General features: G+C 48.1%; 4 protein-coding genes across 4 annotated transcripts; 2 read left to right on the top strand and 2 right to left on the bottom strand.

Annotated features, from left to right (window-relative positions):
• Positions 1-5,396: 5,396 nt before the first annotated feature.
• On the top strand, positions 5,397-7,477 carry MAA_04404 (cyclohexanone monooxygenase; the record flags this gene model as incomplete). The annotated part of the gene is made up of 6 exons (XM_007822402.2): positions 5,397-5,728; positions 5,788-5,997; positions 6,045-6,355; positions 6,415-6,512; positions 6,562-6,973; positions 7,038-7,477. The coding sequence occupies 6 exons, from the start codon at positions 5,397-5,399 to the stop codon at positions 7,475-7,477; spliced, it is 1,803 nt and encodes a 600-aa protein (XP_007820593.2).
• A 425-nt stretch (positions 7,478-7,902) lies between these two features.
• Positions 7,903-8,295, bottom strand: MAA_04405 (homoaconitase; the record flags this gene model as incomplete). Its single annotated transcript, XM_007822403.1, has 1 exon — positions 7,903-8,295. The coding sequence occupies one exon, from the start codon at positions 8,293-8,295 to the stop codon at positions 7,903-7,905; it is 393 nt and encodes a 130-aa protein (XP_007820594.1).
• Positions 8,296-9,193: 898 nt separating this feature from the next.
• On the bottom strand, positions 9,194-9,637 carry MAA_04406 (Mannose-binding lectin; the record flags this gene model as incomplete). The annotated part of the gene is made up of 1 exon (XM_007822404.1): positions 9,194-9,637. One exon carries the CDS (start codon positions 9,635-9,637, stop codon positions 9,194-9,196), a length of 444 nt encoding a protein of 147 aa, XP_007820595.1.
• Positions 9,638-11,597: 1,960 nt separating this feature from the next.
• Positions 11,598-12,440, top strand: MAA_04407 (MFS transporter; the record flags this gene model as incomplete). The annotated part of the gene is made up of 1 exon (XM_007822405.2): positions 11,598-12,440. The coding sequence occupies one exon, from the start codon at positions 11,598-11,600 to the stop codon at positions 12,438-12,440; it is 843 nt and encodes a 280-aa protein (XP_007820596.2).
• Between the last annotated feature and the right edge of the window lie 2,685 nt (positions 12,441-15,125).

The following is a 15,125-nucleotide window of genomic DNA, read 5'->3' as shown; positions in this document are numbered from 1 at the left end:
ACTAATAAATTGTGAAATGCCACATTATATATATCAAGCGTATTCCATGCATTTCCCACAAGATATTTTGCAAAAGCCCTGCTCTTTTAGTAAGCAGTAAATGCAAGCTAAAATGCAGCATCGAAGACGAAGAAGTACTACATCGAAACAATGAAAAACCAATTTTTAGTGGTATATGCCACACCAAGAGTGCCATCTCCTTGTCGACATTGCTCGATAATCTGTGTAGCCATCGGCAGTAAATCACTTTGTCTCACATTGATCACATCATTATTCTACCGAGTTATAAGTTACCATCTCAATACACCAAGATACTTCATCGACTTTGGTTCATCTCATTCTCTGGTTTCAAACTTACCTGATTACAAATCCATAAATGAGCTGTGCCTTTAAGAAATACGCCCCAGCAGCCGGGATCAAAGTGCTTTTTTACATCGAGTCCGGGTTGCGTCATCATATATAGGTAGGCTTCATTGACTGCCTGGACAGCGTCGCTATATTTGGCGTACTTATAACCCTCGAAGCTAGGCGAATGGCCACAAGCCAGCTTATACCAGGGGGCTTCCGTATCTAGGTCTCTCTCAATTCTAGATCCTTTAAGGGCAAATGCCGTGTGCTATTCAGACTTGTTAGCAACAGAACCAATCTATGGGGGGGGGGATGTAAACGCACATAGACCTGGAAGAGCAATAAAACAAGCAATGCAATTGAATTGCGGCCAGCCATGGTGAATAGGGTCGATATTTGGAAGCTCGGGCTCGATTTGTGTATGTAAGCGAGTGGTCAGCTGCCTTTGGAAATATGTAAAGCCTATATGTATAGCGTTACAGTTTGTCGACCAAAAAGGCACGTCGAGTCTTCGTGTTTGGACCAGGGATACTAAGTGCTGAGAAGGCAGCAGTACAATGAGCTTGCACCTGGGCAGCGAAGAATGAATAATAAAATACAAAACAAAATACAGACAGGATAGAGGCTACACGCCGCTTTATACTTGTGAAACTGGCTACAAGTACTCGTCTGTTGTGACGCCACCGCGCGGCCTAGTCCCACAGAGGTCCCGGCATTCTCGTGATCTTCACGCACAGTCAGTTACCGTAGCTCCCACAATACAGCATGTTGTTTTCATCTCGCCCGTGCCTGCGTTGCTCTGCTTGTACCGTTATTTGATCCATGTATACTCGAGTGTTTCATATGACACGTGCGAGTGGATAAATGCACCCAAACAACAGTTCAGTATTGATCCACCATCACGACGCCACCCAACTGTTTATATTTCAATGTGTACTCATTGGACTCCTGTCGCCCTGTCCCGGCAACCCTACAGGACCTCCTCTCTCCACGTGCTTGGGTTAGTGCGAGCACTTATATTAAAGAAAAAGTTATTAATAGCTCTTTGCGTGTGCACGTTATGCTATTCATTGTGCAAGCGGATCAATGAGTTTGTGATGGGCGCTCATTTCGCACGTGCCAGGGCTTAGCTATGCCCTTGCGCCACATTATGTGAAAAGGTCGGGATAGGCGAACCTTACAGGTAAAGGTCAGGTTGAGACGTAATATCCCATCTCATCGCCCACGATGCCCTCGTCAGAGTCAGATTAGCAGTCAAGCCAGCACATACTCTTTGACTGCGCTTGTCTCCAAGAAAGTGCCGACGCCGAACAAGTCAGATTGGTCCCTGTCTGTACCTGGTATCTTGATTCAGCCGGTCAATGGCTGCTGTAGTTTTTGGCAGTTGGCGGATCCCTCAAACGTACCCAAGGCAAAGGCGTTGGAAGGCATCGTCCACAGTAAATCCGGCCCATCTTGGAAATCGCGATACTGAGCCTTCAAGCCCGCAATTTATTTGAACTTGAACACTGCCATGGCCTTCTACCAGGCCAGAAAAGATGTGTATTCCACTTTGCTTCTGTTGGCAAAACTCCATGGACAAAAATGCTTCGAACTAGACTTACTGTGAGTTCGTCGGGCTGCGTAGCAAGAGACGTCAAGTAGCTTTTCGATCTTTTGAACCATTGATATCCTTTGGGTCTTGCAAATGGTTCGGGTCTTTTGGAAGTTTTGTCCGCAGGGCCTTGGCATCCTTGAGTTCCACGTTGAGCTCTTTGTATCCCTCATACCACTTCATCTGTGCATTCGTCCCTTGGGTGCAATGTCTTGTGCGGAAGAACGATACAAAGTCGTCTGATCAAGAGGCCAATGTATGTCGGTCGCCCAAGGTTGCCTACGCGACTAGCCACCACAGCTGGCAAGTGGGAGTGGGAGATCAAGCTGTAGAGTTGGTGGCGAAGGGAGACCGGACATGAAGCCTCGGTGCTTCAAGTTTCCCTGGGTCTGGTCTGGTCCTAGCTGCACGGCGCGCCGCCTGGCCAATTGCCAACCCGACTAGACCACATGCAGAACTAGATGCCCGGCACGGGCCACCAAGGGTCCCAACTACTAGACCTGATTTGGTGAAGGGATGCGCGTGTTTTAGCTCCTGTTATTTTATCATTGATTTCACATAGCCTAGACTAGACTAGTTGACGTCTTGAAATATGCGCCGGGTGGTAATTTATTCTCTATCCCAGACTTCCCCAGGTGCCCCGTCTGCGGAAGTCGTCTTATAGCTAAGCCAAGGGAGGGAACTCCATGGATCTAGCCAGATTGCTGCCAGAATCTGCGCATGTGTCAACAAACAAAGGGGACTAGTCGTTCCAGGGGGTTACGGGATGGTGTTGTTGGGTTGAAGAGGTGAGATGCAGAGGCTCTTGCTCATTCACACCGCTAACAATCTTATTTATGTATACCGAATGTGCATCATTCACGGCAATGCTAAAGCCGCAATCTATCGGGCTGAAAAGTCGCGGCAAGCGAGTCAGCATAAACCGAGAGTTGCTCCTAGAAGCAGTTAGTTTAAGTCGCAATCCCGGCACCCGCCGTTCCAAACGTTGAGTATATGGCTAAAACACGCCCTATAACGCCCAATTATTTACGAGCAGGCCAATTTTAGAGCTAGCTTTAGTTACCTCGGGCACAGTATATGCTAAGGAAAGGCTGTAAGCATATCTATGTAAACGCTTAACGCGAGCGAGCCACACCGGCGTCACGTTGCGCCGTGAAGTTTCTGCTGCGCGGTCTCTGCCTCGCCATGGGAACAGTCAAAACGTCATAATGGCCTAGACAATATAATACCAAATTTGCCACTTGCCTCTATTAGAATTATATACCCTCGACTAGTCTTGGATTACTCACAAGTTAAAAGTATAGTCAGTGGGAGCCTAATTCCCTACGTCTTGTGATTTTAGTCCTTGTGTCACTGTTATACATGTATGTCTTAGTCCAGAGGTAAGAAGATACTTCGGCAAATAATTCCTGTAAATAGCGGAACGGCTGGTTTCCTGTACTCCAACCACAGGCATTAGATACATTGCCTATATTTAACTTGAATACGGAGTATTTTGAGAGTTTAAAGTCAAAGACCTCTTTCTAGGCTGTCCTGGATTAATCATTTAATTCCTGAGCGAAAAAACTCTACTTCAGAGTTTCTATTGACTTAAATAGTAGCTTAAGCCAAAACAGCTTCACCGGGTAACATGGGCATAGGCGTGGAAGCAGCACAGAGCAAGATCAAACAAAGATATAAAGAGATTGAAGATTCTTTAGGTGGCGATAGGCCCGCCCGGGTCAGATCTACCAATGCGCAAGAAAGGGTTGAAACCCGGTTCCGCAACCTTGCTATTTGTAAAAGCTATTCTCATTCCGTCGCGAGACGAAAGTCGCAACATTTCTTGCCGAATATTGAAACCAAGCGGTACCTTTACGAAGTCCAGAGGCATATTTATGCATACACATGATGGTGGTTGGCTATTAACCATGAAGAGCCCTCTGATATATATCTATAGAGCGTAGCACATTCTACTTAACTTATCTGTGTTTCTTGCGATGTCGACTTTAACCAGAGTACCATTTTCCAGCCGCTCGAAATGATTGCCTAGATGTAGCACATTGGGCAATCGGCAATGGTGCCAAGGTAATTACATGATGTCGAACTTGCTTTTATTGAAGGGGAGAGCGCAGGTGCAAATATGGCTGTAGCAGCGGTTCTCGCACTCTTGAGTCCCTCGGTTGATAAGTGTTCCAGGCATCAACTAAAAGGATTAATTATCCATTACGGAATATTTTAACTGCACTGGCGTCCCGGTACTACGCACCTTAACAAGTTTCCGACATCAGTATTGGATGAAGAGTCTCTTACGCACTTCCGCAACGCATGTTTGCCTGATTTAAAGCCAGAACAGGAAATGCGGCCAGAAATATCTCGATTTCATGCCGACCTACGGGGCTTACGGGTCCAAGCAGCGTTGATAACCTGTAGGACACAAAATTGTTTATTAGAGAACTCAATCTTCATGGCCTGTAGGTGGATGTTACACGGAAATGGCCCAATAGCAAAGGTTACACAAGGGCTACGGTCACAAGACCTAGGGCAAAGTCCCTCACCGACTTCTTGTATTTATAGACACCTTTGGTCCCTCAAGGCTTTAAGGAAAACCAAGGACCTTTGATACCAAAGACTGTTATTAGTTGAATTGAGCTATTGCTTCAAGCCCTCATTCCGAGCCCTTGTCAAAGTCGATGATAGCTGGAGGTCACGCGGTGCTTAAACTCTATTCTGGCAGTTCACACAGATTTATTCTATTTACACTGAGGAGCACGAGGAAACCCGGATAGCTCTGAAAGACGTTGCCCAATTAAGCACCGTCCACTGAAGGCGAGAGCTTTGTGTTCTGGCGAACCGAAGGGACCGGGTTCGACGATGTTTGATACTGATTGAGACCTCAGCCTGCATCAAACGCCCCTCGGAAGCAAAGTCTCTGCCCGTCAGCTTGGTTAAGATAAGTAAAGAGATACAATATCCACTCTCCGACAGCCAGGGTATTGAAAGTATCCGCCGTCCGGAGGACAATTGCAGTGTAAGGGCGAGTTATCATCGGGTTGTTCCAGATGGAGTGATATTGTGGGGCAGGTGTGGAGAAATTAGATGTTGACATGTGGGGTGTGAGGGTAACAAGGGGCTTTCAGCCAATCCAGGAGGGTAGGTGATGCGGAGATGACTCCACTTTTACACTGGGGGGCGTGTAACCACGGCAAAGGCAAGTCGGCTCGGTCACATCAAATGGGCTCGAGACGACGCGAGCAACGTTGGCTTCTTCTGGCTGGTGGCGCGGGCCTCCAACATAGTTTGAGTCGAAACCGAACTCGTGGTTTCGGAGCTTAAGCTTGGTATAAGAGCTCAATCGCCTTATACACCACGCATAGTTGCGAGCACGATACATCGAATTGGAACTAGACACGACGACCACCTTCCTACGAAATTTTGGCCCATTAATCTCTTTTCATGAACACTTTTGCGCACGATGAGCAGCATTCTTGATCAAACTCCTGTGGCGGAGGAGCGCGGTGCTACCGGTGGCATGGCCAAAGGCCCCCCGGACCGTTACCAGATTGTCGAAAAGGCACTGGGAGAGGCGCGTGATTTGCGAATTATCACTGTGGGTGCAGGTGCTTCAGGTTTGAATCTCGCCTACCAGATCGACAAGCACATGCAGCAAGTCACACACGTCGTTTACGAAAAGAACCCTGAAGTGGGAGGTACCTGGTACGAGAACAAGTATCCTGGATGTGCTTGTGATATCCCGTCTCACAATTATCAATTTTCGTGGGAGCCTAATCCAGAATGGACTAATTTGTAGGCATTCTCAACGGCTTAGTGCTATTATGGCGAGCCTTGAACTCACACTTTGCTAGTTACTCTTCTGCACCCGAGATCTTGGAGTATTTCAAAAAGCTAGCAACAAAGTACGAGCTATACCGATTCATTAAGCTCGGCCACAAGGTCATCCACGCCGCGTGGGATGGAGAGCAAGCGATTTGGAACGTGAAGATTGAGAATGTAAGCGACGGGTCTGTCATTGACGACTGGTGTCATTTCCTCATCAGTGGCTCCGGAATTCTTAAGTAAGTCGATCATCTGCGAATAGGTGATCTCATCTGACTAATGGTAGCAATTGGAAGTGGCCAGACATCCCTGGACTCGACTCCTTTAGAGGCCAACTTCTTCACAGCGCGGCATGGGACCCATCGGCAGACTGGCGAGGAAAGTCTGTGGCCGTACTTGGCTGTGGATCGTCTGGGATTCAGATTATTCCCACGATACAACCCGGTATTGCGAATTATTTCTGGCGCTACAGCATGGGGTCGATCGCTGACCGATCATTAGATGTAAAGAAGCTGATCACCTTTATCCGAACACCAACCTGGATCACCGCCGGCTTTGCCCAGAGCAAAGCAGGCCCAGGTGGAGCAAACTTTGCCTGTATAGCGATATAGTGCCCTAGCAAACCATGAGCATTCAGTCGCTAATTCTAGGTATAGTCTCGGAGGAACAAAAGCAGACCTTTAGAGCGGACCCGAAAGCCTATATGGACTACCGTAAAGACATCGAATCGGAGCTAAACTCTCGATTTAAATTTGTACGTGTTCGCTGCTCCCCTTCAACTGGCTCGTTTTTGAAACTAACAGCCACCTCAGATTATCAAGGATAGTCCAGAACAGGAGGAAGCAGTTAGATTCACCGTCAATGGGATGAAGGAGAAACTGGGAAAAGACTCCCCGCTACTAAAGCATATGCTACCAACCTTTGCCGTCGGCTGCCGACGTCCCACGCCAGGGAATGGATACCTGGAGGCGCTCACTAAAGAAAATGTTCGGGTGGTGACAGACACCATCTCGGAAATTGTCCCAGAGGGCATCAAGACCTCCACCGGAGACATCTTGAAAGTTGACATGTTGATATGTGCCACGGGGTTCGACATATCATTTTGCCCCAGATATCCAGTGATTGGACAAGACGGTATTTTACTTGGGGACCAGTGGAAAGACAAACCAGAGGCTTATTTGTCTCTCGCTGTTCCAAACTTCCCGAACCACTTTAGTACGTGTTTCCCCGATCCCTTTGTTTGCCATCATGTCCTTGCTTACCTCGGTTTTACGCATAGTGTTCCTTGGACCAAACGCCCCGATAGGACACGGATCCGTACTACCCATTGTAGAGCACGCTGCCAAGTACATCATTCAGATGCTTTATAAATGCCAGACAGAAGGCATCAAATCCGTTGCACCTAAACAGGAGGCTGTAGCGGATTTCGCTGAGCATATCGACGTCTTCATGAAGCGCACTGCCTGGAGTACGCACTGTCGATCGTGGTTCAAGAATGGAAAAGTTGATGGGCCAGTCGTTGCCTTGCACCCGGGTAGCAGAATACACTGGTTCCATATGCTTGAGAAGCCGCGCTTCGAGGACTTTGACTGGCAGACCTTTGGTAAAAATCGCTTTGCCTATCTCGGTAACGGTTTCTCGACTAAAGAGAATCCTGGGCGCGATACTACATATTATTTTGATAGTCCTTACGAAGGCTACAGGAGCATTACGTATTAAATCGTGTACTATGTTAACAATATAGCGTCAGTCATACCGAGTCCCTTCCCATGTGCTTTTTTGCAGTGCTTCGACCACGAATGTCGCTCCTCAACTTTCCTGTCATGCCGAGATATGCAGTGGTATTGGGCTGTTCAAAAAGGGGGATGGAGACGAGCAATTCTTCAAGATTTATCATCAGGTCTGGGTTCTGCGGGCATGCAATATCCATTCATGTTTGTACAATCAGACCGAGGGATACCAATTTCGTTTACATCAACCTCAATTTTCCACAATCAGGCAGCCTTCGCGAGCTCATGCTTGATCCATCCCACTAACCTCCCCTTTGCGATAATCTCCTGTAGGTTCTCAGGTGCCGTAAATGTATTCTACGCCAGAATGATTCTCTGGCGTCTTATAAACGCCAGGGCCTGAAAGGACGCCTCTCAGGACGCTTGCAGCCACAACCTCGGGGCTGCCATGATTTGCCAGCTACCCTCATCCTCGGCAATAGCCTGCTCCCTGGCTGAGGCTGCTGCAATATATAGCTTAACACCATCGGTGATCTGAGGGATCCTACCACTATTGGCCTTAGCGACATCCTGAAACACCTTGGCTGCGGTCTTGAGATCTGAGCTTCGTGAGTTAGTGTAGCTTATAATGTACCCCTTTTCTACCTTGATATTCTTTGGAGCGAGATCATGCAGCGGTGTTAAGATTTTAACCGAGTTAGGACCGGGGATATAGGGCAATAAAGTAGAGAGGTTAAGATAGAGTTTCTTTATATAATACGCTCCACGATCAGCTCGAAGACGGTTGGCAAAGAGTTCATCAACCATTTCGTGCGTAATTCGCTGTCGAGTTGTCCGATCCTCCACTATTGCTGCCTCTGTAGCTTTATATCGGAGCCAACGCTTCAGTGTTTCATCTCTCGGAAACTATACCAAGACCAATTAGGCGGGCTCACTGAGAAGATACAGGCTGTAGCTTACGCATGTGCCATACCATTGAGGACGTTGCAGACCATTCAGTCGATGTTACTAACTGTCAGTCTGTCATACTAGCCATGGTTTCGTTTGATCCCACGAACTCGACGCTATGGTTCAGCACATCCAGAGGGAAGAGCCCACAAAGCGCAATGATAACATCCTTGCCGCGAACGCCTGGGGGCAGTGTGCCTAGAAGATTCACCTGGACGACTGGGAGGCACTGGAACCAATTCTTTCCGATAGCGAATATCCCGGCCGCGTCAGTCCATACCAAGGCACACCCCGAGCTTCTGCTCCGTACATATTACTGTGGCTATCGGACCCAACGCACAAGGTTCCTGGCCAAACAAAAAACTCTTCGACCTAGGCATCCGTGAGCGAACTAAAAGTCCTGGGTATGAATCCGACGCAGAGGTGACCGATCTCATAACCTGCGCCAAAGAACATGACGCCATGGTTCTTCGCAAGCTGTTGTATCTGGTGGTACTTTTTCAAGTTATTGGGGCTCTTGTTTTGTACATCATGATCGGGTTCAAAGACTGGCTGACTTCTGTTCCATATAGTCTACGCGTGATGCTGTTTCATGTTCAAAAGTCAAAAGTTAATGCATATATAATTTTAACTACTAGTACAACTTTTGTGATTCCCAACCAAGCGATATCAATCTCCTTACGTGGTAATGTGTCAATCTGTTATTCCAGTAATCCGTCGCCTGTGCCTAGCCACGATAGGACTTGCCAAATTCTCCTCAGATTCTGTATCTCATACTGAGAGAGTCGATATCATCGCTCGCCTTGCCATGGAACCCGACCAAGGCGCCATCGGCAAGATGCTCCTCTTTGCCGCCACTGCCTCCCGTAACCCAAGGGACGCCTTTTTTCGTCTTGAACTTGAGCTCGTCAACGCGCGCCCCCGACCGTACGTCCCAGCTTGCGGAACCTTCCCTTGGGTCCTTTGGAAAGTGGAATGTTTGATACATGTCGTCTTCTTCAATCCTGTTGTAGAGCTCTTTGTGCTGTCCATCAGTCCATGTGAGTCCAATGCCCTTGAGAACCCACTGGTTCTTGCAATCTTTGGTGCCCCAGCCACTCCAGACCTCCAGGAGCTTCACATTTGCGTCGGAATTCTGTGGGTAGAGTTCGTAGGGATCGCCGCCATTCCCACCAAAGACGCGAGTATCTTTAACAGGCATGATTGGAAATTTGTGAGTGTTATCTGTCAAGTTGGCCGAAATAGTACAAGTAAGCGTGCAAGGCTTAAAGTAACCCGAGGGACGAAACAGGTGGGTTGTCCAGCTTATATGGGATGTATGTACAAAGCCGGGTTGCTTTTCGTCACTATTCACGGTTTATATCCGCCGGGGTGGGTAACGCGCCACCAAACACAATTATATGGACTCGTTGATCTCGTCGACAAAGTTTTCCTGGCTACACCATCGCGCGGGCTATTCGACGAATGAGTTCCTCTGCCTACGGAGGGCCAGATGGCGAGATGAGTGGCGTTATCCGCAGCGTTGCAATCAAACAAAACTCATTTTGGACTCGGAGACGAACCTGCCTGGGTGTTAAAGTTGGTCCATGAGTCTCGGCCCTCTTTAACTCTGACTTGAGAGTGAATTCTATATGATGGGATTTCTGCCATGACGATCTCTGGTGGAAACTTTGCTGGGAAATTGAGAAGCCCGAATACAACATGCTGAAATGTCACGGGGAATTGCTTACATGCATGGAAATTGGAGGCTTAAATTCTGGGGCTATGAATAGACTGCAACCACACGCTGTGGCGTGTTCCAATATTCTCTGACAAACTATGGAATATTTGTTAGTTCTGTTATATTGGCGAGATGTCATGGCCAAACATGCGAGAGTTTGCACGGAAGAAAAGCCTCCCACTGGTAAAAGGGTGCCGAGACAAAAGACCGAGAAATAGTACATAAATCTGATAATTAGATTTATAATACATCAACAGGTCTAATTATACGCTGATTGGTGTATCATAGATCTAGTAGATTTACCGGGATTTCATTGGCTTGGGATATAGCATCCGGGCTAGCCGCGTGACGTATTTCGATCAAGCCATTGCATTCCCATCCGTTAATGAGATGTAGATGGTGTGAGGGACTTTCGTACGATTTGCCTTCAAGGCATGTAAAGAGTTAATCTCTCTGGCCCGTACTCCGCGTTGTAGCACGCAAGTCCGCCACATATCGTGAGCCATAGAGGGAGATGAAAGTTCGTCTACGGTGGGTATGTTGGCAACGTTGTTTTGACGCTCCCCCGTTACAACGCTGAGGCTGTCTTGGTTGGCTCTGATAAAAGCAACCGGCCGTGTTGTGTACCAGCGATTTGCAAGAGCATCAGGCCACTCGCAGACTTGAGCACTTGGAGACGCCGGCGACCAATGTGGGCTGACTTTTGAGAAGCCCGAGATATGAAATCAGTGGCTTCATATAAGCAGATTCTGGTAAGACGGCTCTACAACGATGAGTTGGGAAGCTCGCTGCCCATCTGTGGGGTGATTATCCGCATGGCCTCGCAACCAAATCTACTGTCAACAGAGGTCTAAGTCTGTCAACTCATAGTTCTATGAATTCCCCAATAAGTCTCTAGCTTTTGATTCGGGCCTTGGTCACGCCGGACCATGTTCCTTTGGTCACACACAGAGTGTGACAAGGGCTCAGAAAGAGGGCTTGGAGCAATAGCTCAATTCAACTAATAACAGTCTTTGGTATCAAAGGTCCTTGGTTTTCCTCAAGGCCTTGAGGGACCGAAGACGTCTATTTATACAAGAAGTCGGTGAGGGACTTTGCCCTAGGTCTCGTGACCGTAGCCCTTGTGTAGCCAGCCATTTCCGTGTAACATATACGGTCGAAAGCCCGTCATTGTGCTTGTGAGTGTGGCACTCCTGGTCAAACACAGCTATGTGCAACTCGTCAGCTATATCGGCGGAGCCATACCACTCCAATGGATCTGGCTATCGGCACTGCACGCTATTTTCGGCGGCGGCGTGGCCGTCAGCACCGCTCTCACGCATACCATCGTCTCTGATGTGGTTGCAGAGAGAAGCAGGTGTGTTGACATCTTGCATGATGACATGCCACGAGAAAAGTACTGAGGCGCCCAGGGTCAAGGGTGACGATTTTCTTGCAGCTCATGGCTGTGAGCATCACGGCGGAATTCCTCGGCTCCCTTGGTGCCGCCGCACTCATGGTCTGGAACCCGTGGATACCCATGATTCTCGCCGTTTTCATCAGAGCGACTGGTATTGGTGTACTGCTATTCATCCCGGAAACACTGAATTACAACGCTAGTGAACCTGATGCTGCACCCACCGAGGAAGCAACTGCGCAGCCTTCAGAGTGGTGGAGGTGTTGCGAGAATGCACTCAGCCATATTCTGAGCTCTATATCCTTCCTGGCATCTAATAAGAAGGTTTTTTTGATAATTTCCCCCTTTACAGTTCATCCGCTTTTCAGCCAGGAAATTCTGCGTCTATACATCTCGACGCATTATAAGCAAACCCTCGCGTACGCTACAATGATGATATCTATTCGCTGCGGCTGCATCTTATTCCTCAACCTCTTCATCCTACCCGTTTTAAACAGGTATTACCAGAAATTATGGGGCCCTAGACAATCGGACTTGCTTCTCGCACGCGCCAGCGCAGCAATCAGGTCTCTGAGCTTGCTGGGGCTCGGCGTGGCGCCCAATCAACCGCTCTTGGTCTCGGCTCTGCTTATCAATTCCCTTGGATGGGGAATGCTCCCCCTGGTCAGAAGCTTGGCGACGAGTCTAGTGGAGCACCACAATGTTGCGCGGCTGAATAGTCTTATCGGTGTGGTTGATATAGTTGGCCGGATAGCCGGGAGCCCTCTCATGGCTCTGTTGTTTGCAAAAGGAGTCGAGACTGGAGGCACGTGGGCCGGCTTGCCGTTTATATTCCACTCCGGAGTTGTTTTGGTTCCGCTGGTGGGATTGATGCACGTCTCTGTATAAATTGTAGAATCTCCTGACAAACCATGCTGTTTTACGGTGTGACAAGGGTACAATGGTAGGCTTGGAGTTAGTAGCTCAATGCATCCAATAAAAGTCTTTGATATTAAACGTCCTTGTTTTTCCTCAAGGCCTAGTTGACCAAAGAGCACTTTAAATATAAAAATTCGGTGAGGGTTTTCTGCCCTAGGTCCCGTGATAGCAGCCCTCGTGTAACCGTGTAACAACTGTATTGTTTTGAACCGCTATAATTCTACAAAATCCTCTGTGACTGACAATCAGTGCATCGAGAGATATTAGCTGTCTATTTAGTAGAAGTATCTTGTACGCAGGAATTAGTTTCCGCCTGGCGGCCGTGAGCGACTATACCGAGCGTTCGCAGCGACACCTGTTGCACTGAAGCGCTAATGAGTGCATCATAAATACTCTCGCAGTTTTTATTATTCGAGGTCTCTTTTCTATCATGGCCGTCTTTTTTGATTTGGTATTTCTCCCTAGTTACTCACCTCATCTGTTGAGCGGTTTCATAACATACGATTCACAGGCCACGCTACGGATTTATACGACTCTTCGATGTACTATTTCCGCATCTAGACAGGGACCCACTTGGCGCGGATAGTTGTAAAGCGTGGGGGTGTACGAAGTACGCAAGGTGCCCGGACACTCACGTGTTGGGTGGGGCCGAATAAGGTCTCCGAGAGGGAGAGGGAGGGGGAGGGGGTGATTTTAATGCGCGGTTGAACATGACAACAATCAATACGAAGAACATCTTCTAATCCCCGCAAAAGAACGAAGTTTAGGAGCCGGGGGTTAAGATGAGAAAATTAACTCGAATCAGAGCAAGAACGATCCATTTCATTGGGGTGTATATGGGTAGGCTGGCCGCAGACGGCCCCCGTCACGTGTTTGTTCTGCGCATCAGGCTCATGTCAGTAGTGCATGACCTGATGCGTGTAGATTGGCAGCGAGTGTGTTTCAACCTATCTAACACTTAATGCCAATTCCCAGGCTCATACCTTGACATGGAACGCAGCCTTGCCATGAAAGCTCGTTGGTGTTGAGATAAGGAACTGCTCCATAGCGCCGATTATCCTAGTCATCGGCCCAAGTTTGAGCTCAGTGGAATTCATGGCGTAATCGCCCAGCGCCTTGCCGTCATGCACATCCACGGAGATTCTCAACGGTACTAGTCAATGGGCGCAAGAAACCCGTTCAAGTAACTTCCAACGCAAGAAACGGCCGACTGCACAATCCTCTTTGATTCCCAACTGCTCTCTTTCAGGACTTTGGAGCAGTCGCCCCTGGTATCCTGCCTTGAATCGAATATTTCTTGTCCAGCGACCAAGAACTGGCATTGCTACGAGTCATCCGTGGCCCACACCCCAAGTTGCTCATTATGCGTTTTCCTATAATGCTATGCTAAGGCAGGGATTATCGGGAATAAGATAGGGTATACCAGGTTTACCTCTTTTCTTCTATTTTTAATTACTAGCCGAATTAGCATGAGACTTTTCAACTTTGGAAAATAACAAAGTTGAGATTAGAGTACAATTTAATATAACTTAATTTATCGGAAAAGAGGGCCGCACCTTTATAGGCAGGTATACGTAGAAACGTATAGGCGTGTGGGGCCGGCCCCTTGGCGCTTAACCGAAAATAGGCAGATTCCCGGATTTTCGGGGTTTTCAATGCTCTCCGCTCCGTCGCAGTGCTTTGGAATAACTTCACATCCATGTTCCAGCCTCCATCCACGTGGGTACGCTTGGGCCCGTCCCCCCCCAAACTCATTCCCAGCATTTGCAGTACCGATGCAAAACCAACAGCGTCGAGATCGGGGGTCTGGGGACTAGGATCCCATAAAGTCGGGACCATGCGGCGGATCCCCAAGGCTCGCCTCTACGCCGTTTATAGGAGGTGATGGCTGTGCCGTTTCGCCATAGAAGGCTCAGTGGGACCAGGTTTCGGTCGCTCTAAATGAAAGCTTGGCGGGCTCATTTCTTGCACTTTCGTAGACCTGGAGGCGGTGCGGATAGGTGCACATGGGCTGGCGAGGACGCAGGGGATAAAGCGAGTATCATGGAAATGTGCATCTCATTGTAGCGACGAGTCTGTTTTCTTGCTTTTGAAGTTGTTATTATTTCTCTGCGATGAAATCTATACGAGCTCCAAGCCAGGACTAATACCAGTAGTCGTCGAGTTGGAGGGAGGTGAAAGTATAGACACAAGACCCAAAATGGCGTGTACACACTAATTTAGAAGTTTGCAGTGCCTCAGCCTAGAGAAAGCGTCCGAAATTAGGGATGTCGGGAGTATACATGGCCCATTATCTACACTTGCCCTCTTACCCTAAATATTCTCCGAGGTAGGGGACTGAAATGCCTTGAGTATCTTGCTTACCATACTTTGTATCTGAATACTGTTTTATTAGCAATAATAACCAAAAGTAAAAAACGAAAAATCGAGTTGCACTGAGTGCCTTGCAATGTTGGTATCAGCCACAGCGCCCCTGGGTTAATAGATAACATTGCAGGACTCGTTGGCCACAATCCGCTTTGCATTGAGCACCGCAATCAATGTCTAAGTGGCTAATTTCTGTTTCCATATTTACGCCACTACATCTGGGGGGGCTCGTACTTGACTTCGTTTGGTCCTGGTAGTGAAGGAGGAAATCAAGAAAAAACGAGTCAT

The sequence above is a fragment of the Metarhizium robertsii genome (assembly GCF_000187425.2).
Source record: "Metarhizium robertsii ARSEF 23 chromosome Unknown MAA_Scf_5, whole genome shotgun sequence".
NCBI lineage: Eukaryota > Fungi > Ascomycota > Sordariomycetes > Hypocreales > Clavicipitaceae > Metarhizium > Metarhizium robertsii.
The sequence above is the reverse complement of the archived record's forward strand: the minus strand, read 5'-3'. Positions and strand labels throughout refer to the sequence as shown.